The 22,888-nt window shown below is 46.5% G+C and overlaps 1 protein-coding gene across 1 annotated transcript in view; it reads left to right on the forward strand.

Moving 5' to 3' along the window:
* Positions 1 to 22,888, forward strand: part of Cdhr3 (cadherin related family member 3) — a 119,428-nt gene that overhangs the window by 37,825 nt on the left and 58,715 nt on the right. The window contains exon 1 of the mRNA XM_010634050.1: positions 21,694 to 21,802. Coding sequence (XP_010632352.1) covers positions 21,757 to 21,802 — 46 coding nt within the window. The 5' untranslated portion in view covers positions 21,694 to 21,756. Of the gene's footprint in view, positions 21,803 to 22,888 lie in introns of the transcript that reaches the window.

Here is a 22,888-nt window from a genome sequence, read left to right on the forward strand (position 1 = left end):
ATCAGTAGTATCTTTTCTGTGTGTGTGTGTGTGTGAGTGGGTGTGTGTGTGTGCGGGGACTGAACCCGGGCCTTGAACAGGAGCTATACTGCTGGTACAATTCAGTAGCATTTTTAAGAGATAAAATCTGTCTTTTAAAAATATAGTCATAATACCATGCACATATATAAAAATAATTTATTAATATTATGAACTAGTGCTCAAATTTCTTTGATTATCTTACAATTTATTTTTTTACTTTTGATTTATTCAAATTAAGAGGCAAGTACAGTCCCTCTCATTGTTGGGATGAAACCTGAAACCTACAATTTAAAAGAGGAAAGCGTTGCTGGGGATTTAGCTCAGTGGTTCCACTGCCTGCCTTGCAAGCACAAGGACCCGAGTTCGATCCCCGGTACCAAAAATAAATAAATAAATAAAAGAGGAAAGCGTTATTTTGGCTCACTTTGTAGAGGTTTCAGTCCATAGTCAGCTGACTCCAAGGCAGGGTGGCGTGGTAGAAGAGAAACAGTCCATAATGTGCAGCGAGAGAGGCATCAATGGAAAAGGAAGGACTTCTACATCTACCCTTCCAGGCCACACAGTGATCCACATCTTCCCACGGTGCTTCACCTATTTAGCTCAGGTTCCACTGCCTGCCTTGCAAGCACAAGGACCCGAGTTCGATCCCCGGTACCAAAAATAAATAAATAAATAAAAGAGGAAAGCGTTATTTTGGCTCACTTTGTAGAGGTTTCAGTCCATAGTCAGCTGACTCCAAGGCAGGGTGGCGTGGTAGAAGAGAAACAGTCCATAATGTGCAGCGAGAGAGGCATCAATGGAAAAGGAAGGACTTCTACATCTACCCTTCCAGGCCACACAGTGATCCACATCTTCCCACGGTGCTTCACCTCCTGACATTAGACCCCGCTATAAACCCATCAATGAACTAATCCAGCAGTGAGTATCATGCATCCATGATCAGTCACTCTGCCACCTATGAGCTCATGAGGCCCTGAAGCACATTTTGGATATAAATCCTAACATTCCGTCCCTGGCCCCCAAAAGGCTCATGTGCATCCCTTTATGCAAAAGGCTTTTAGTCCATCTCTAAGAGTTGCCAAAGTCCTAACAGGTTCAACATTGCTGAAAAGTCCAAGTCCAAAGTCTTCTCTGAGACTTAAAGCAAGCTCTTAGCTGCAAGCTTCTGTAAAAAATGAAAAGAAAGTCAAACACTTCCAGCACACAATGGAACAAGATAAACATTCCGATTCCAAAAGGTAGAAATCTATAGAGACAGAAAGGAATACGACCAAAGCAAGACCAAAATCCAGAAGGGCAAACACTAAATCCCATAGTTCCATATCCAATACCTCGCACAATCTGTGGCAAGATGTAAACTCCAATGGATCTGGGTTGCTCTGCCCCTATAGCATTGCTGGTGGTTATAACCTTGATGGCCTCTCTTTTGGGTCAGCTTTGCTCACTCTTTGTGGCTTTCCTCAGATGATCCATGTTCCTTGCTTCTCCAACCTTCTGGGGTTTCCACTGTACCTTCAGCTTCAAATTAACAGCTTTACATGCTGCCCTTTCAGGGGCACGCTGGCTGGCCTTTAGAGCCTCTCTCTGAAGGCTGGGTGAAAGCCTTCCTGATTTCTTAACTCTTAGATTCTGCATGAGCCTAAAATCAGCACCAAGTAGATGACACCAAGGTCTGCCACCAGCTGGAGCAGTACCCAGGCTTCCTTCTCCCTTGGCTGTCGGGGTCAAGTGCCCAGATTGAGTACTGAACCCAGTCCTGAAGAACAAATTCCCTAGGCTGCTGCCATTCCAGCCCCAGGGTTCTTTTCTCAAACCAAAATCTTTTACCTTTGTAATTTTGAGGCTGCAAAAGGTGGAGTCCTGCTGTTCTTGTGATGAACTCAGGCTGTGTTTCCTATTGCCTTGTTCCAAAGAAGTTGGCTTTTTAGCGATAATTTTTTTCAGCAACCAAACCTTCTCTGCTCCATCTTTGCAGGCTGCAATTTTATTGGAGCTTCATTTCTGGACAAACTCAAAAATTTTAAAATCCTTCTGCTAGGCTGTTTGCTCTTGATTCTCAAAGTAGAGCTGGCTAAAACTCCCCAACAGTAGCCATGCCACCACCTCAACATTAGACTGCCTTGAAATTTCTTCTGCCAGATTAATTAGCCTGCTGTCCTTAATCTCAGTCTCCTGCAAAGTCTCTGGACATGAGCAAAATGTGGACAAATTTTCCACCCGAACATAACACACATGGCCTGGAGTCCAACTGCCGATTGAGTCTTTCCCAACTGAAATCATTTGAGCCTGGTCTTTACCGGCTGCATTTTTGTGAGCATTCTGATCATCTGAGCTCTGACCAAAATCTCCCATTGAGCTTGGCTCATAGCATTCTAGGACTGCTTTGCCAGCTGGCGCTGCCAAACCTTTCCAAACTCCTCCCACAAGCCAGGTCCAAAGGCTTCTGAACCACCTAGTCAGGTAGTGTCTCAGCAATGACCCTACTCTTGGTACCAATATATGTTTTAGTTACTTTCTCACTGCTTGGATAAAATACCTGGCACCCACAAGTTAAAGAGGGAGAGGCTTATTTTGGCTCACAGATTGTAGAGATTTTAGTCCCTATTCAGCTGTCTGCCAGGCTGGGTGGCATGGCAGAGGAGAAATAGTTCATGGCATGGCAGGCAGAAAGCAATAGTCCTTGTTGAACAACTGAATTCCATTCCTGTGACTAAGCTGTTAAATGAGTTGTTTGCTAAATGAGAAATTATATACAGTGTGTATATTACAATATTAAGAACAAAGAAGTGGTCAAAGGAGAACTCCATTGCGATGACTTTGCTTTTATTTGCATAACTCTTACATGCAGCACTATAATGTATAACATAATGTAAAACTACAGAATTGTACAGTACAGTTCAACCAGTAAAAATTACAGTACTTATTATAGTTACTTTTCTCATTGCTGGGACAAAATACCTGTCACCTAAAGTTAAAGGAAAAAAGGTTTATTTCAGCTCACAGTTTATAGAGGTTTCAGTCCATAATTGGCTGGTTCCACAGCAGGGAATTATGGCACAGGGACATGGCAGAGGAGAAACAGTCTACAACAAGGCAGGCAGGAAGCAGCAAGCAGCAGCAGCCAGAAGCCTTCCTTTATACGCCATTGATGGATACCCACTCCCAGGATGGGCCTTCGATTATCCAGACCCAGAACTATGCTAAACCAATTTATTTATCACATCCTTAATCCCAATGTCACATACTCTAGATCCAGCCACCTGTGAAAAGTCCCACCTATGAGCACATGAGGCTTTGGGAAGACATCTAGACGTGAGTCACAACAGTACGGTACAATCAAGATGAACCGTACAAAAAAGACACTGAGGCTCTATAAACAAGATGTACAGAGCTGTGCAAATAAAAAGATGAGATGTAAATCCAAGTGGTGGGTTGTAAGTTGGAACAGTCCTCAAACAGAAACATTAAGAGTCATTGAAGACGTAGGTCATCAGTGAGCAGTATCTGTATGCACCCTTTTAGGCCATTCCTCTCGCCAGGCTTCACCTTCCGATATCACACCCAGCTATAAACCCATCAGTGGACTAATCCAGTGATGACTGTCACACTCTTATGATCCAATCACTTCCTCAAAAGCTCCACCACGAGTCTGTGAGGCTTTGGGGACATTTTAGATGTAAACCATACCAGTACGCAGTTGCATTTGGTTGGTTTTTATAATCTATAGACTTCCTTATCTTTCTTGGGGGGACATTTTTTACTGAAGAAACTAGGCTGCTTGTTGATTGTCAACATTTTTTATTTTGTTGGTTGCATCTCATGGCATTGTTTAACTTGTTCCTCTATTTCTTATAATTCTTGCCAGATGATAGCTATAGCTAGAGGCTTCTTCCAAGGCTAAGAATTTCCATCTGTGACATCTGACCACTGTGAGCAAACCAGGGTCCCAATCTCTCTGGGGCAACAACAACAAAGAAAGGTTAACTCTTGTAGAAAGGTCACCTTGAGGGTCTGTTCACTTTATAAAAAAGTCTCTGCCTCTCACTAGCATCACGAGGACTGTGAACTGTAGGAATGGGCAGGGCGTGGTGGGCGGAACACGAATTTGAGAGTCTGATAGTTCTTGATTTGAATTCTGACTTCACCTTTTAAGCACACACTTTTCCCACTGCGTTAGTCTCTGCTTCCTTTTATACGAGCTTGATTTCTATTTCACCAGGCTGCTGAAATGCACCTGCCATGTAATCTAAGTTCAATAATTGTGCATTTCTTCTCCAGCTTAGGTTAAAAATTGTTGCCAAAACTCCATAAATCCACAATTTGTTTAGATTTAAATGTAAATATGACATTCTCCAGCGTCATAAACAATATAGACTGTTTTCAAAAAAGTCTCCAGAAAGCACATTCAGAAAGGGGAAGGAACCTAGGAGTAGGAGATACTGTTCTCTTTCCTGCCTTCTAATTAGAAAGTTCAGGAAATTCTGTGCAAAGAAAGTGAGACCCATTTCAGCCCAGAGATGTGCTCTTCTTTGGACTCTGCTGGCTTGACCACGTATTTCTCTTACCAAAAGATGAGTTCACAGTAAATGACTCAGAAACATATGGATGAAATTTCCCTGAAGCCACTCAGGGGATTAGAAATTAAGGGAAAGAGTGCTTGGCAAAATGCATTTGGGGTTTTGCCAAGACGAAACCAACTGAGAAATAGTTAAGATGCAAGGCACATCTCGAATGCTGCCAAGTTTACCCATCTTAGCGGGACAAGGATTTATAATTAGAGTTACTCAGAAAAGCACTGCCTCACGGGTGGCAGAGGACAAGAAAGCCTTTGTCCTCAGCATCTCAACGCGGCTACTGCTGCCCGATGACCCTTTACTGTGTGCACACCTCTCAGTCGTCAGGGTCATTGAGCCCGGCTCCTGCCCCTGTGTGTGTGGCTCATGGACTCAGCCCCTGGCTTGCTCTCCAGGCCTCTTGCTCCTGGCCAGGAGAATCCCTGGATGAGAGGACAATCTTGATGGGCCGTCTTGAGTCACACTGGAGAGCTGTGGTGGAAGACGTGACACCCCCTGCTCTCCCTGTGTCTTGGTCACTTTCCACAGGGCTCTGCCTTTGGTGGGTTTCTTTTTCTATAAAACGCAGGGATTCGATCAGCTGCTTCCAGAGTGTGCCCAGGATGCTTTTAAGGGCCTGGCTGGGCCCAGTGGAGGGGGCGGTAGTGGCCTGGCCAGCCGGGGTTGAGCAGCTTGATGAAGCCGCTGGCACGCCTGGCTCCACAGTGCCTGTGTCATCTGCCTGCCTGCTCAGGCTCCAGTCACTAAGGCCTCGTCTCCCCGGTGATGGGCAGTGATTCTTCTCCCCCATGCTCCTAGAGGGCTCCTCTGTGCCAGGCTCCTCCCCACCGGGCACAGCCAGCAAGCAAAGCAGCCCTAGCCCCACCCCATGGAGCTGGCAGAGGAGTTGGGAAGACTGGCGTTAAACACAGGAGGATGCATATCCAAATGGAGATTCAATCATCGTGAAAGATGAGATGGAGCAGGCCCGAGTCTGAGATGCACTTCAGCATGTTTCCTGCCCAAAGCACCTCCCCACCAGCCTGGCTTGGTCGTGCTGCCACCCTATGCGTAGCTAATCACTGCTGAGTCACTGAAAGTTTCATTAAAAATACACCTCATGCACGTGACACAGGAGGGTCAAGAGTCCTGGGGCAGCAGCCAGCTGGTGGCTTAGCTTGTTGTTCTGGCAGAGAGCAGGGGATGGATGGGCTTGAGGGGACTGACGGGGGGCTATGGAAGGTGGGGGTGGGGTGGGAAGTTTTCAGCTGGGTGGTTGAGAAGTAGGCAGTAGGTCACCTGGCGCATATGGAAGCCCTGCAGATGACATTTTTCACTATTTCACTGTAGTATTTGAACTGTCCTTAATTCATCTCTGCTTTCCTCACTGAGTGTAACATGTTGTACACAGGAAACGTTAACAAATCACCAAATCTTAATCCTATTGCTACTTCTTTGCCTCTATCTAGCTCTTTTGATGCATTTTGTAAAGATGAAGGGAGTTAGAACAACTCCAGAGACATTTCCACGGTCCCTACTGCAAGGAAAGGTGATGTTGGCCTGGGATATAGCACTGTACCAAGCTTCTCACCTGGGAGGGAGCAGAGTTAGGTAGAGGGAGACTGGCTCATTTGCCGAAAAGAGCTGAGACTCCTGTGGGGCACTAGATGGCAACATTTCCCCAAATCCAAGCACTGCACAGGGAGGGCCTGAGGTCAGGTCAAGCTGCACTGCCGCCGGGCTCAGCCCTCCTGTGACCCCCAGGCTGTGGAGGGAAGACTGGGGCTAGGTGTGATGGGAAGGGCGATCCCAGTGGTTCACCACTCTAGGCATTGTTAGTCACACCAGCACCACCATCGCTAACGCTACCATTTCCGCCATGACTCTCACCACAGATAGCTCCCCATCCTTTATTAGTACCGTTACCACCATCATCACTGTCACCATGACCACGATTACTACCACCACCAAATACCACTATTACCACCGCCACCATTGTCACCACACCACCACCTAGTAAGAGTCACCCATAGTGCTGTTGTGTCAGTTGAAACTTACAGTGAAAATTATTCAGATGAATTCTGAAGGAGAGATCTAATTGGAGACGCATAGCTTTCCCCCAAAAATACATACATTGCTAGTATATGCTACTCTTAGATCGACAAATGGCTGCCTGGTATAGAAATTTAGGAGAATTGCTTTAATGAGTAGATAGGAATGATTTGTATTTGTATATAATTTTTGGTTGGTAACTAGCTGCTTCTTACGTACTTAAGCAGTATTTGAAAACAGAGTGTTCTGTGTGGACTCCTCTGGAGTTGTTTCTGCAATCTCAACGTATTCTGAACACTTTCTGCTTAGCAAGCCACCCCCACTCCCCAAGCCCTGCCCTTTTAATTAGTCACCCGTCACTATTGTAATGTTCTCTTTGAAGTACACCAACTGACCCGCAGAGGACATAGTACTTGACGCAGAAACAAATATTTGCTAAATGTCTCATTTGATTGAGCTGGCCGGATGAGCTGCTTCTTAGGGTCCAGAGTGGAACTTTCCTGTGTGGAGAAGGTGGCAAAGGTAAGTGGAAGTGTGTACCAGGGCAGGACGACGGGACCAAAAGTTGACTGCTAGCCACTTGTCTTAGATGATGTTTTCTCAGGGGTTTTTTTGTTTATTTGTTGTTTGTTTTTGTATGTGTGTCTTTAAGCTCTTCTGTTCTGTAGTTGCCACCTGACAGGGGTAGATTTTTTTTTTATAACTCCGATCAATGAATTTGTAGTCGATCAACAAATAATGATTGACTTCTAACATTGTCCAGTGTAGTTGCAAGACCTGGAAATACAACAGAAAGTGAAGTACAAGGGGTGGTCACAATATCTTGTGAATGTTTTTAAAAAGTTCTTACAGTAAGAGACCATTTTGCCATTAATATGTATATTAATACTCCTAAAATACTTCTCCTAAATACTAAAATACTCCCCTCATTTCATATACACTCTTATCCTATTGCTCTTGCCACTTTCTGAAGCAGCTCTGAAGTCCTCTTTTGTAAATGTCTTTATGAGGTGTGATCAAAAATGTGGTGAACGCTGCTGCCAAGCGCCATCCAGCAGAAAGGCAGGCTTGTGAAAACATCATGGTGCGTCCTCATCCATCCTATTCACTGGATCTGGCACTGTGTGACTTCTAGCTCTTCCTCAAATCCCAACAGACCATGAAAGACAAACAGTCTTAATTGACTCTGGATATCAAGGGAAACATGGCAGCAAACTAAAGACTTTCATTAAAGAGGACTCCAGAGCTGCTTCAGAAGGTGGCAAGAGCGAGGGGATCAGTGTGTTCAAAGCAGGGGGAGAGGGAGTTTTCATGGACATTGATGGCCTTGTGTCTTTTACTATATATAATACATTTTTAAAAATTTAGATATTCACTGTAGTTTTGGATTGCACATCATATCTACCCTAATGATGCTCACATATTAGTGAAAAAGAAAAGAATAAATGGGTAAATACAATTCAGGCTAGATATGTGCCAATAAAAAATGAAGCAGGACTCAAAGTGATAGGTAGTGAGGTATGTATGTATTTCTTTGGCTGTTTTAGTTAGATTCACCAAGGAAGGCTACTTGGAAGAGATGACATTTAGACAGATAGACCTCAATGAACTGAGGGGCTGATTCATGTAAGAACCCCGAATTGGACTAAAGCCCGAGTCATCACTACTGTGAACTGACCTGAGTCAGCCTCCCATGCACAACTCCAGTGAACAGAATCAAGGGCCTCATGCGTGCTATACTTGTGCTCCCTCCCTGAGGTCCTTTATGCTGTCCATAGTTATTGCAAAATGACTGAGATGAGTAGAGGCTACGGTTTGAAGGGATATGCTCTCCTCAGATTCCTCTGCTGACACTGAAACCTCCAGGCGATGGTATTAAGAGTGGGGCCTTTTGGGAAGTGAGTACCCTCGTGTTTGGAATGAATGGCCTTTGAAAGAAGCCTCAGAGAGCTGCTTGGCCCTTCCTCCTTCTGGATGTGTGGTCACAGCAAGGGCGCCATCTTGGAAGCCAGGGGCAGCCCTCCCCAGCCCCTGAATGTGCCACTGCCTTGATGTTGGACTTCCCCACTGGTAGGGTTCTCTGGAAGCTGGTGCTAAGACAGATTCAGGTGAGGACTCCTTTTCAGAAAACAAACTCTGTGATTGGAAGGGGAAAGATCCATTATCAGAAATAAATGCACATGACATAAAACCTGTTCATACACATAGCCAGCTAGCTCTGCTTAAAAAACAAAAAGCTCAAAATAATTAATTATCTCAAAAAGTAGAGATGATCTTTAAATTTCACTGATGCTCATTACACTTCTTCTCCTCACCAGCTCAGTAAAAGCATAATGTGATTAGGAGTTTCTCTGTTTCCAAATTGCTGGAACTTCACCATCATTTTTGAAGGGAATTATTAGTGGTATGTAATTGCCCTAGTTGAATCTGCTTTTGCTAGAAGAATTTAAGTTCCATAAAACATGGGAAAAATTTAAAGCAAGGAAAAAAATCCAGGGGGACAGAGGGCGAGCTGAGTCGCCATGCCCCATCTGACCTATGCTCCGGCCCACCTCGGTGGCACCCTAGACAGTACATTTTGTGATAATCCCATCAGGACGATCTGGAAGCAGGTAGAAATGGGTGGCTCCTTCTCCCTCACCTGGCTCAGTCACTGGATAAAGGCTGCGGGCGAGTTGCTGTCCCTGGATGGCTGGAGAGGTTTGCAGACAGTGTGCCCCATGGCTGTGTGGCCAGGCCTTCCATGACGGGCGATCTGGGCCCCCTCACCTGTGTGTCTGGCACATTGCTGTGGGCGGGGGCAGGGCAGACCATAACACACCTCAAACACTCTAGCTAGCCCACACATCTTGGATACCCTTAATTCCACCAACAAGAGCCCATTCCTAATACTTATTGTACTTATTAATAACTAATTTTGACAATAAACATCCATTTCTGACATTCATTATGCTAATTAACAAAGCCTCAGGAATTCAGTGCAACATGGGTCAGATAAGCACTCACCTGGCTGCCTCTGGTGCAGGGCCTTCCTGAGCAAATTCAAGCTCACTGTCCTAGAGGGGAATTTTCCATTAAAGCAACTGAGTGCCCACAGAGCAAAAGCTTAAATGAGCCAGCACTGGCGTAATATCACCCTCTCCACCTTGCTGAGGTGTTTTAAAGTAAGTCACAGACATCTAACACCCTCATCAGATGAGCTTGTATTTAGGGTGTTAGACATTACCTGAATCTTGTCTAGCCATAGGGTCCCAGGCAGTAGTGGGTTGCTAGGAAAAGCAGAAAGCTGCCCCAACTAGTTCAAGTTTCATGGCAGTTGCTGTGTGGATGTGAGAATTGGACAGACAACCAAGGAGGTTAACAAGGATGTCTCTTTGGACCACAGCAGAACTGTGGGTTTAGGGCTCATACTTTGCCTACTGCTCTCATGGAGCCTCAGGCTCTGCTCTTCTGTGCTTTTCTGTCTTCTTCCTCTCTCTTCTTTTCCTTTCTCCTCTGTACACTATCCCAGTCCTGATTCTACTTAATACCAAGCAGAAGAACACACTCTCATTTTACATCTCTGTGTCTTGAAAGAGAAAATACGACGTCCCGGGGTCCCTTGGAGTAGGTATGCACCAGAGCTCGGGCATCTGTGGCCCAGGGTGTGACATGAACAGCACAGAAGGCTCCTGCTTCCAGGGGCTGTGGGAGACAAGTTCCCCAAGTAATGATGAAGATGGAGAGGCGGTGGCCAACATCACAGTCCAGTCCCCCTTACTGGGGTTCAGTATCTTGCCAGAGAGATCCGTAAGGGGCTCACTGCTGTGTGTGCACAGGTACCTGACTGCATGCACGTGTAGCTGATTAAGACAACCCCAGAGCTACTGCTAAGCCTGTATTATTTACGCTGTGATATTCAAATGTGCACATGTTACTTCCCTGATTCCGCTCGTGGAATATCTTCTCTTTCCTTTCTTGGGACTTCATCTGCCATACATTCTGCCTTCTCTGCTGTAACTCAGAGATCTGAATTGACTCTGTCAGGGACGGATGCTTCTACAGGTCTGGGTCATTTCCTCAGTCGCCAGGATGAGCCGGTGTCTTCTGCACAGGCCACCCGCAGGCACCCACAGGCTGGTGTGCAGACTCATGATGGGGCCTCATGCGCAGTGGACTCTTCACGCCAACTGGCCCCAGCCTGATGAGCAACTGGACCTCCGTGTACGCTGTCAGCCCCAGAGCCCACAGCCTTTTCAGGGCTTCCTCGCATGCCTGTTTGCACCACTTACACTTTCCCAGGATGCGCTTCACCTCCTCAGCCATCCTCAGCAGGTGTGGAAGGAAGCTCACAGGGCCCCCTGTCCAGTTTGCTGTGCCAGTCACTGTGCCCAGGGCAGAGACAGCCCCACCCCGCCCAGGCCTGGGGCATCTCTCACCCCAGAACCCTTTGCCTCTGCAGTGTCCCCATCAAAGATCCCCACAGTGAAGGTGTCTCAGCAGGGAGGACCTGGCAGGTGGAAAACCTCAGAAGTGCTGAACGGGAACAGCCTTAGTGCTTCTTCCCAGACCCGAGTTAGATCCTGTGTTCCCTCTTCCACCAGCTTCCCGACAGAGTTGCTAGAGCAGCCTCTCCTGAGGTCGACTGGCACCAGGCACGGGCAAGCCCTGTCTGCCTCAGCTTCCGTGCCCTATGCCCAGTAAGTGTTATCAGGCCACAGTCCTGGCCCCGGCCACCCGCTGGCCCTGACCACTGAGCCTTAGACACCCTCACTCTGCTCACCAGCTGCACGTAAACCCTCACTCTCACTCACTCTGCTTCTCCTCCCCTGCCTCTGGCTCCCGGGGTGCCCTGCCCAGCCGTGCTGGCTATACCCTTGCTCCCTCTTTCAGATTGGAAGGCTCTCCAGCTCTCCTGATACTCTTTATTTTTATGTCTCTAATTATTTGTTTATTTTTATTTATTTTTTAATACTTGGGGTTGAACTCAGGCCCTTCACACTGAGCTACATCCCCAGCTCCTTTTCTAAGGTTTTATTTTGAGTTTTGCAGAACTCTCTAGGTGGGACTCAAGCTTGCAACCTTCCTGCCTCAGCCTCCCAGAGTGTGGGGGATTACAGGCTGTGCCACTGTATCCAGCTAATGCCATGCTCTTTAGTATACATTTATGTGCTCTCCCTGCCACCTGCATACTTCTCTACTCCCCCAGCCCTGCCTCAATCCTGGAACTCTACCCTGTGGCTGGCGATCCCTGGCCCTCAGATCGTATATGGATACATATATAGAAAAGCAGGTTGGAATGGGAGGAGGAACTGCAGCTCGTGTAGCCGGGCCTGTACTTGGTCATTTCCAAGAAACCCTCTGCTGTGAGGCTTGTTCACTTCCTCTTGGTCAGAAAGTTCAGAGAAATGTACCCAGGAGAGGAACAGATGGCCCTGAAGCTGGGCGGTGCGTGCTGGTGGCCCCGCTGCCTGACCGGTCCCCAGCCTGGGCAGAGGGCCCCACATGGTGGGTGGTTTTGGGTTCTCGGCTGGCCCTTCTGCCGAGTGAGGGTGGGAGATGCTCCAGGAGGGGCCAGTTTGTTCCAGGTGTGACTATCTCCCTGACATTGAGGGGAACATGGGGTCACCCAGCACTGGCTTTGGCCAACCCTTCCAAGAGTTGTGAGACTCTCACAGCCGCATGCTCACCCCAGCCCTCATCCCAGAGGCACCATGAGCACAGAGAGGAGGGAGGAGGCCACCAGGGTTGTCCACGCCCTGGGGTTGTCCCAGTGAGGGTGACACCACCTGCTGGTTTTCCGAGAGCAGGCCAGCCTTTCCCTCCGGGGTCTTTGAGAGCTGGCTTGGCTGCCTGTCTTGCCCTCCCTCTTCCCAGGCCTCTCCATAAGGATCCGCCCAAGTTCGCGGTTCCTTTTAACTCCCTAATCAGGGTATTCATTTACTGGGCCCTTCCTTCATTTCGTTCACCAGCAAGGGCTGAGATCCCCCTCGAGTTTAAACACCAGAGAGCCTGCGCCCCGCTGACAGCCAGGGGCGGGGACTCCAAAAGCCCCACCCACGCATTCACAGAAGCTGGCCGCAGCAAAAGCACACACAAGGAAAAGCAAAACAGGTCTGGGCTTAATTTTGGGTTTTTTAGTCCTTTCTCTTGACCCCTGCAACATACAAACCCGATTTCCAGTTACTCTTCCTTCCAAAGTGTGTGGGAGTGGGGAGAGAGGACTGCTGGTAGGAGGCCGGTGTCCAAGCCTATGATACGCGGGGAGCAAGTCTAATTTATGGTTTCTTTCTAATGGATATGTAGCTACTTACAAAGAAGATTGCAAATGACTTAATGACAGCAACGGGAAATTCATTTAGGGTTCCCGTTTGTAGCTCTTCTACAGAGGATAATAATGTTTAACTCAAAGGGAAGACTGCCCCCTTTTTATGTTGTTAGTTCACTCTTGTGGTATAGTGGAAAGCATCCTAACCATACCAGGGAGAGCTGGTTGTATGAGGATAACACAGCGGGCATCGGCGGCCTGCTGTGGAATGTAAGGATCCTATTTGGAGCGCTGGCTATCTGCTGGGAGTTCACACAGACAGTTCCCACCAGAGTCCAGTCTTGAGAGCCATTATTCCCACTTTGAGACCAGGAAGCAGGATCAGGAGTTAAACAATCTGCCCAGTTGCCAAGCAACTGCCTCGGGCAGCAGGGCTGAAGGCCAAGCCTGGTGCCAAAGCACACATCCCTCCTGCTTTGCCTCTACCTACCTGTGATGGGCAAGATGAGGCCCACCTTCTCCAGACCACCAGAGCTGCAGAGTCTGAGAGGAAAAATGACAGGCACCTGGCCCTTCCGGCTCTCACACCTGCATGAGAAAAGATGATGTCAAGCAATTTAACTCAGATATATCAAGCCATGTCAGCTGGGGGAGATTGTATCAATTTTTAACAAGCAATAGACACTATAAACAATGAGCCTGACCTTAATTCAAACACTAAGTGGTTATGTTTGACAAAGAAATGTAAACACGGCTCTGATGCCTGTGTTCACAACCGAGGTTCATTTGTTATTGTCTTCTCTGTAATGGGCTCCATCTGGGATCCCAGCCTGGCTTGCTGCAGAGTCTCTGCCACTGGTTTGAGCTGAAGGCCAACATTCCTTCATTGATTGATTCAGTTACGCAGCATGTGGATGCTGCTGTGGCTTACGCTGGACTTCACACACAGACAGGACAGATGTGGACCCTGCCTTCGTGGCGCTCATAATCTGGTGGGCTGAAAATGAGTTACAGTGATGCCTTGGTCTACGAACTTAACTTGTTTTACCATTTGGGGGAAGATGGCTGCATTTGTGTGGGGAGATGGCCATGGTTGTGTTTGTCACCTGCTGCAGAGTTTGCAAATGGAAGCAAAAATTTGCCAAATGCTTTTGTGGTGGTTTAACTAGTGGCCAACTTGGAATGCCCGGCCGCACTGAAGTCAGTGGTTTCCCTGATAAGAACTCAGCTGTTCTCCTCGTTTGAGGGGTTCGGGTCCTCGCTGCCACCCGGGATGGCTGCTGTTCTTGTCAGGGGAGCTCTGACCTTCACTGTGAGCATCACTTCCTGGCTCCCTCAGCCTGGTGGCACAGATCCTTCACCCCACCAGCGCAGGCTTCCTAGCTTCCACCACTGCCTCTTGGGCCTTCCTCGTGCAGATCCTCCATAGGGATGCGTGAGACATTGCCGTGGGCACTAGGCCTCCAGCTGGACTCACTGGGGCATTGCCTTGGGGTATAGGCCCTCAGCTGGACTTGTGTGGGACATTACTATGGGGCCCAGGCCTTCAGCTGGATTCTTCAGGTCTCTAGCACATGGGCAGATGTTTTGCACTCCTCTGCATTTGACTTTTTGGGTGAATATTATAAAATAATCCTATAAATTATGTATCCTGTTTTAAACCTATTGCCTTGCAAACCCTGACTACAACAGCTTTTGTTTGCAAGCCGGTTCGGTGAATAGAGGCATTACTTTACTTGGCAAAGCAATTAATAGTGAAAATGTGTGTGTGGTTCTTACAGTGGTAATGGCACTTGGAAGGAGAAAGCCATGAGTGGGTGGTCAAGGGAGGCCTGTCTGAGGAAGGAGCTGAAAGTTAAGAAGCAGGGAAGGACACTGCAGACTATGCAGACTGTGCAAAGGCCCTGGGCCAGGAAGGGTTTGGTATTCCCAAGGACATAAAGGCCAGTAGGGCTGGAGATGGAGTGGAAATGAGTTGCTTGGAATGAGACAATTAACAGGGAATACAGGGGAAATAGAATAAACACTACATGGGAATATAATTATTAAGATGTAGACTGTGGGACTAGTCAGAGAAAATAATGATCCAATTTAGCAACAAACAACCAGAGGGGACAACATGGAGGGGAAACCTACAGATGGAGAGAATTAAGAAGTTGTATCAAAGATTTGGGGAAAGTGGAACCCTCATACATTGCTGGTGAGAATGTAAAATGGTGCTTCTTGGTAATGAGAGAAATCCTAGAGTGTGAGACAACTGCATGGGACAATTAATGGACATGACAGTCCACCACACACACAGACACACACACACACATTCACACCCTGAGTGATTTCTGTTAGGGGTTTTAAGTTGTGTCTCCTCATAAGGTGTGCTGAAATCCGAACCCCACCACTTCCCCTCAGACTGTGACTATATTAGGCTATCCAGAGAAACAGAACCAATAGAAGATTAGATAGCTAGAAAGAAAACAAACAGAGAGGAATTTATTTTAAGGTACTGGTCCATATGGTTGGCCACCTACAGGGTGGGCTGCAAGCTGGAGACATAGGTAAGATCCAGTGTTGTGCTCAAGTCTGATTTCTTCCAATCCAGAGGAATAGTGGAGAGTTTAAATATAGGGCATAGAGGACCCATAGGAATACAAGGGCTACTGGAAACCCAACTGCTTGGACTGACACTGATATTTAAATGTGGTTACCCACCACACAAACGTGTAAACACACATACAAAGACAAATAGAAGAGTCTCATATCCAGCGCTAATATGATTCTGAAAAGATTCATATTAAATTAAATTTGTGAGTTGAAATATTCAGTTATGCAAAAGGAGCATAGTAGGTTTTTTTCTAATAAAAAAGAAAAAAATCTTAGTAAGTCCTCAAAGCTAAGCAAAACCAAGGCAAACAAATATAACTAAATTTTTCCTTAGAAGAATTCATTATTTATTTGCTTTGAAAATTAAGATTCTTTTTTTCTTTGGAGATGAGTTTTTTACTAAAACATACTTATAAATATTTATGATGAAATAATAAAATGATTTTCATTTGTTATTTGTGAAATTTTGTTGTATTTTATATAAAGTAAGTCTGTGGTTACATGATACTGTACTACTCACCAGGAATCCTGATTTGTACACTTCTATCACACCTATTTCTCTTTATGACTTTGAAAGCACAACAAAAAACTTTGATAATATATCATTATTTGCTCAATGAATAGGTTTTTACTGAGCAATAGATCATTTAGGCTTTAAACCTTGTTAACTTATGCTTTCAAAAAGTGAAATGTATGATAGGCCTTCAAGAGCAGCCAATTTTGTAGTCATAAAGCAAAATTAGAATTTTGTAATTGCACGATAACAAAGATAAAATGAAAACTTTAAAAGCTACCAAAAATAAGACAGATTTCTGAAAGCAAAAATCAAAACTGGTGTCAGGCTAATAGGAAGCTACTAAGGGATAGGAATAGATACCAGAAAAGAAGGAGAAAACATATTCACAGAGTAGAGGGAAAATGTTCTTCAATTTACATTTTTATACCCAGTTAAACTATATTTACAGATACAAATGCAATATATTTCCAGACACATTTACCAAAGGTACTTGATCACAAACTGGTTGAAATAACACTAAATAGTGTAAATCAGAAGAAAAACAAATATGGAAAAATGAGATGGAAGAATAAAGATGTGCAAATAAATTTGTAAAACATTTTGATAAATATAAGTACTGACATATTGATGATTTAAAAGCACACATTGTGTGTAAAAATACCAAGGAGATACTTAGTTATAAATAGCAGAAAATGTGGGAAGGAAAGAGAGTTTAAGAGGCAAGTTCAAAATTGGAGGTCTTTGTTTTGGGAGGGAAATAAAAATTAAAATAGCCAGAATTACTAACTAGAGGGTTTTGGGTATCATAAGGCCCCACAGCCTGTCTTCAGTCTTCTTTGGTCTTGTTACATGAAGTCAGGTTAGGAAAGGCAAAGCTTTATGCACAACCAGTGAAAGGGGGAGGACATGAATCCTTCATTGTGAAGAGACTCACTTTGGGTGCCCATGCATGAAATAGTGACTGATGTCACAGTTGCCCATCTATTCATTCTGGTACTTTGTGAAGAAGGCGATTACTATGTACAAACCAGAGGACTGATGTGCACAAAACATCTAGTCACCCACATCCATGGAAAATAAGGGGACTCAGCAAGCCTTGGCTTGTTTCTTTCATGCAGGAGGGAAGTCTCCACTTTGTCTTGAATGGTCTGCTCTGAGCAGGGGGGAAATTTATTCCTCCTTTCTTCCATATACAGGGTGGAATATGCTAGAGACAGAGGTTTGTTTTTTTTTTCAGCTTTATAATTCTGTGCTAAACTTTACAACTTTTAGAAATGAAGAAAAAAGGTGCTCACTCAAATGTCCCCAAAACTCTTTGAGCAGGTCAGGAGGGCCCTAGCTACTTTGGTTAAAGAAGACTCCAAGACAGATGTTGGAAAGAGAAATTTCCCTCTGGATCAGTGGGCTACCATAGGAGCCATGGCTAGCAGACTGGATGGATGGAAGGGGTGGACTTTCTAGAGTGCTGGGGCGCCAGGGAGTTTTTGTTTGTTTTGCTCTCCGCTTTAACCTTAGCATGCACAAGAAGACTCGGCATACAATAGGTAGTCAATATTTGCGGAAGGAATAATGAATGACACCGAGAGGGACAGCGGGAGTAGCAATTAGCTGGTGCAAAGATGTTTGAACCAGGCAGCCCAAAGGTGAAGTAGGAAGAGGCCCACAACTTGGGGCAGGGGCTATCCCAACAAAGGACACTGGAGAAGGAGCTGGCTTCAAAGCAAAGTGACTTATTTGCCTATAAGAATGATCCGGCAGAATCACTATACGACCCGGCAACCACATTTCTAGATATTTTCCCCAAAGAAATGAAAATTTTACCTCCTTGCAAACACTTGTATGTGAATGTTCATAGCCACATTACGTCTAATAGTCAAAAAGTAGAAATAGGCCAAATATCTCTCGGTTGATGAATGAACAAATTAAATGCGGCTTATCTATACAGTGGAATAATTTTAGCTGGCAATCAGAAAGGGATGAAGTACTGGTCAGGCTACAATAGGAATGAACCATGACAACATGCTAAGCGACAGAAGCTAGTCACAAAGGCCACGCATTACATGAAACCATTCAGATGAAATGTCCAGAACAAGGATTAGTGGGTGCCGGGGCTGGGGGAGGGGCTGGAGGCAAGGGGAAGGTTGACAGCTAAGGGACGGAGGGTTTCTTTTGGGGTTGATTAAAATGTTCTAAAACTGATTGTGATAATGGTTGCTTAACTCTCAGGATATCCTAAAACCAGCGAGTTGGACGCTTTGCATAGGTGCATTGTACGATATGTGAACTGCTTCTCAATGGAGCTATTATTTATGAAGTAAGGAGGATGTGCCTTTCTGGAGGCATAAAGCAAGAATCAAGACAGCTCAGGCCTATCCGCGTCATGTCCCTGAGCTCCAGGGAAGTTGCTTCTCTTACTCCCACCTTTGAAGCCAGGGCAGGGGCACTGCCAGCGGGTGCCAAGGGTCCTGGCTTCAGAGGAGCACCTGCCCCATCCTCAGGGCCAGCTGGGGGTGAACTGCTGTTGAGTTCTGGAAATGAGGATGCTGCAGAATTGATTTTCTTTCCCATGAAAGCTGAGGGGCACTTGTGGGCTCCTGGAGGGGGGTTGTTTGGGTGGGGATTGGAGGAAAGAATGGCACAGGGTGAGACAGAATGAAGTAAAGTCAGTAATTTCACACCATCTTGAGCATTCACTATACATCTTGCTCTGTTAAAAGTGAAGTGGTTGGGAAGCAATGAGGTGTAAGAATGTTCCCGCCTGGAAAAGCTTGCCAGGACTACAGGAGACACCTGTGGAAGACAACTGCGGGCGCAGTGCTAAAGAGGTATGGACAGTGTCCACAAAAAGAAAGGACAGGATGTGCTTCCATTCCAGCAGGAAGCTGGGTGCCATTAGCATGGCCGTTGTTGTGAGTATGGGCCTGGCCCTGAGCAGGGCTACAATCCAGGAACCAGCACATCCTGTCGTAGGTTTCTGGTAGCCTGTAGTTCCAAGTGGGAGGGATAGGGTCTGTGGACAGAACTTCCACACACCTGTAAAGGTGGTGTATTAGTCACTTTTCCGCCAGTGGGATAAAACACCTGTAACTTTAAGGAGGGGTTTCAGAGGGTTCAGTCTGTTCTTGGTTGGCTCCAGTGCAGAAAGAGCATGCCGGAAGGGCCTAGAGGAGAAAAGCTGGCCACCCCGCAGCAGCCAGGATTCAGACAGCAGGGAGGAACTGGGGACAAGAATGCACCTTTCTAGGTCACATCCTGGTGACCACCCCTTGTCCCCAGGTCACACCTCCTAATAGAACATTCATCTATGAACTCTTCAGTGAAAAACCCAGCACCCTATGACACAATCATCTTCCAAAGCCCCACCTCTGAATACATGGGGGTCATTTTAGCCCTAAACCGTCACAGATGCTGAGGTTCACTGGCCAGCCCACCACTGCCGGTGGAACTGGCAAAGGAGCTGAACTATTGAACATTCATAGCACAGCTTCTATTTCTCATTGTAAGTCTATATTGTTTCAAGTCCACTATGAATTGTGTAAGGATTTGTGGACTACAAACAATCCATCTATTGGAAAATGTGTTCCAAACTCTAAGTCAACCAGAATCTGAGTATTAAATACTTGCAGTAGCTGCTCCACTGCCAGGCAAGTTCCTCAATATACTTCAAGGGCCTGGATCCAACAAGACTTAGAGGTGACCCAGGTCCGTCATAGGAACTGGAGGCAGGCCTGGCCCAAAGGTTCTGGCCCTGCCTGTGAGCTTCCCTGTCCATCCCAGCCAGCTGAGAAGCCAATGGCACTGTGACTGATCGGCAGGGAATGGAGGTGAGGGGCCTCGGGGTCGCCCTCAGCCTCTGATTCTGAGGTCCCTTTGACAGGACTACACCATTTCATTAGGCAATGGGCTCTGACAAATGTTCCACAGCCCATGGCAGTGGCAGAAACAACCTTGAGGCTGGAAACAGGGGCTCTAATTACAGGGGGAAAACCATAACATGTTTTCAAATATGACCCTTCTGCTTCCTGGAATCAGGATGGGAAAGAAGCAGAGATTCTCACCATCCTGGTGCAAACAGGGCAACATGAAAAAACACTGTGTAGTCAGGCTGAAAATTAAACAGATGTGAGTTTCTTTAATTCAAAGGCTTAATTATCCTGACGTTTTCCATAACTTAATCTGGGCCATCACTTCAGCTTTAATTATGCATAATGAAATGGATTATTTACAGTAACTAATATGACAGGAAAAACCGAGGGGTGAGAATCGGTAACTTGGCAACTCTTGTATGTTCCTCTTGATTCAGCTCATGCTCAGCGACTCCCTACTGAGCTTCAGGCCTTGCACAGTCCTGGGGTGCCCACCAGGAAAACATGGTGCTGTTGGGGGTCACGCTGTGCACAGTCCCTGCTACCTTGTTATCTCCTGTACTGCTTGCAGTCCCACCACCTGCGGGCCTTATTTTCCCTGATTTATAGAGAAGGGTGAACCACGAGTCTGAGAGGTTGAGTCATTTGCCTAAGGGCACACAGCCAAACTGTGTTTTTACCATCTACCTACTTCAGACAGAAGCCTAGAGACTCTTGTTCCAAATCTTACTGACCTACCTGCTTTATACAGCAGAAGTCAACTTTCCCAACGGGAAAGACTGTTATTTTAAGCAGGAAAGTGCATGATGAAGATTGTACTTTGAGAAACTACCTGGTGGTTCTGTAGGATGCTTCAGAGGCTGTGGAGAGAGTCCAGGTCAGGGGCACGAACCTCAAACCAGGGTGGCGGTGGCAAACCAGGGAAAGGAGCCGTAGATGGCACCTCGGAGGCTGGAAAAGGCTGAGCGTCTGGACTTCGGTCTGACTTCAGGGGATGAGGGCAAATTTGATGTCCTCCTCTGGATCAGGCAGCTCTGACCAGAAGCTCTGCCCATGCCAAGGCCCCATTCCCCGGGCCTCAGTTTCCCGTGCCTAGGAGGAGTTATAGGAGTTTACTTAGCCTCACCAGTGGATGGAAGCCCAGACGGTTTTATTCTTTCTCTTTCACTGTTCTCTTAAATATTTCGCTTTCAGGTCACTTTAATTATTTTTAGTTCAGCACTGTTAAAGCTTCCACCCCTAATCCCACGGAAGTCCCCTCTCCTGCCACTCCCTGACCCCCAGGCTGGCACAGGGTGGTGGTGGGGTGGCCCTGAGAGTGTGGCCTGGGGGGTGGCCCAGCTCCCAGCTGCCTCCTGTTTCTTTACCCTGGATTGGAAGGGGGAAGAGGAAGAGTCGGGGCAGTGGCTTAGCAGCTCTGTTGCTGTGTCTCTGTTGCTTGTGCGGCGCCCCTGTCTCTTACTGACTGACCGGCAGGTGCCAGGTGCGGCTGCTTGTGGGGTCATCTGCCCCCTGCTCACATCCTCGTGGGGAGTTCTGGCCCAACAGCCCCACAATCCATTCCTGCCACCAGACTTGGGTCTGGGGTGCATCACAGTCTTCCCTGCTCTTGTAGCTTCTCTTCTGGAGCTCTCTGCGGAGACACACAGTGGAAGAGGACCTCTCAGCGGGACACTGGGCTGACTGGTTCTGGTGGTCTGGCCTCTTGGGTATCATGTGGTTGCAGAAGCAGGTGATCAAAGAACAAATAGTCTGGTGGTGTTTAGAGTCTCCCGTAGCTACCTCATGTGGCAACAAAGCCAGGAAGGGAAGACAGCGGTGCCTGGAATAAATTCTGAGTCTGAGCTGGATTCCAGCCCTGGGGAAGTGGGCTGAAGCCCACACAGGCTCAAGCCACCAGCTATGCAGGAAGTACTCATCCTGCTGCTGCTCCTGGAGGCCACATCAGGTAGGGGCTTCTCTTGGCTTTGCAACCTGACTTGGCTTATCCTTTGTAGGTTTCCATCGTATGACAAAGTCCTCACAGAAGAGGTTGTCTCTGGAGGGGACCTCATCCCACTGTGGACTTACCTGGGAGGATGGATGGGTTCTGGCATCTCCAGAGAGGCCTGCGGGATGGGGTAGGGGTGTCCTGGACAGGAGAGTTGCTGAGAGTGCCACCATAGAGTCTATGTTGACACGTGTCACCCTTGCTCTTGTGTTACTGGCCTGCGCTGGAAGTCCTGAGACCGGGGCTTGGGACATGATTTCCAAAGCAGAGCTGTGGGTGTCAGGTCAGTCTTTGTGGAGGTGATGGCTCTTCTCTGAGGACTTGTGGGGACAACTGGAGGCGGGCTGGGGGGTCGTCTTCAAAGGGAGCAAAGAACATGGCTCCTAATAGCAAGGCCAAAGAAGCCACCCAGGGCTTCTTTCCCTCTTTCTCATTCAAGCTCTTGAAGGATCTTGGGTGATCTTCTAAATGCTGTCAGCTTATCTTATTGAAACTGAGCCTTTTAAATTAAATTTTATTTTTGACTAGATAGTATGTGTATAATGTATGGAATTCAATCATGTTAATCTGCAGATTAATTTAGGGATAATTTACATCTTTGATGGGTTGTACAGTAGAATACTTAGAGGAGTGTCTGAAATGTAGTAAATGTTAGTTGTTATTATTTATAATGTTGTCTTCCTACTTGAAGAACAACATGCTGGATACAGTACTTGTTCAAGTCTTTATGTATTTTCCTCAGGAGTATTTTAAGGTTTCCTTCATATAGATATTGCACATTCTGATCATGGTGATTTCTAGTTCTTTCTTTTTCCTTTTTTTTTTTTATTGAGTTTATTGGTACATTTAGGGATACAGTACAGTTACATTCATTGTTGGGATCATGTACCTTTACATGGCAAGTCTTGATTCTCATTTTTTTCCCCTTACCTCTGCCCTCCCTTCACCCCCTCCTCCCCTCCCCATCTACAAACACTTTATTTTCATCTTTTCATTCTCTCACATTTTTTTCTTTTCCCTTTTTGTTCTTCCCCTACGTATCAC

Source organism: Fukomys damarensis, unplaced genomic scaffold, assembly GCF_012274545.1.
Source record: "Fukomys damarensis isolate Sample0158 unplaced genomic scaffold, DMR_v1.0_HiC HiC_scaffold_4, whole genome shotgun sequence".
NCBI lineage: Eukaryota > Metazoa > Chordata > Mammalia > Rodentia > Bathyergidae > Fukomys > Fukomys damarensis.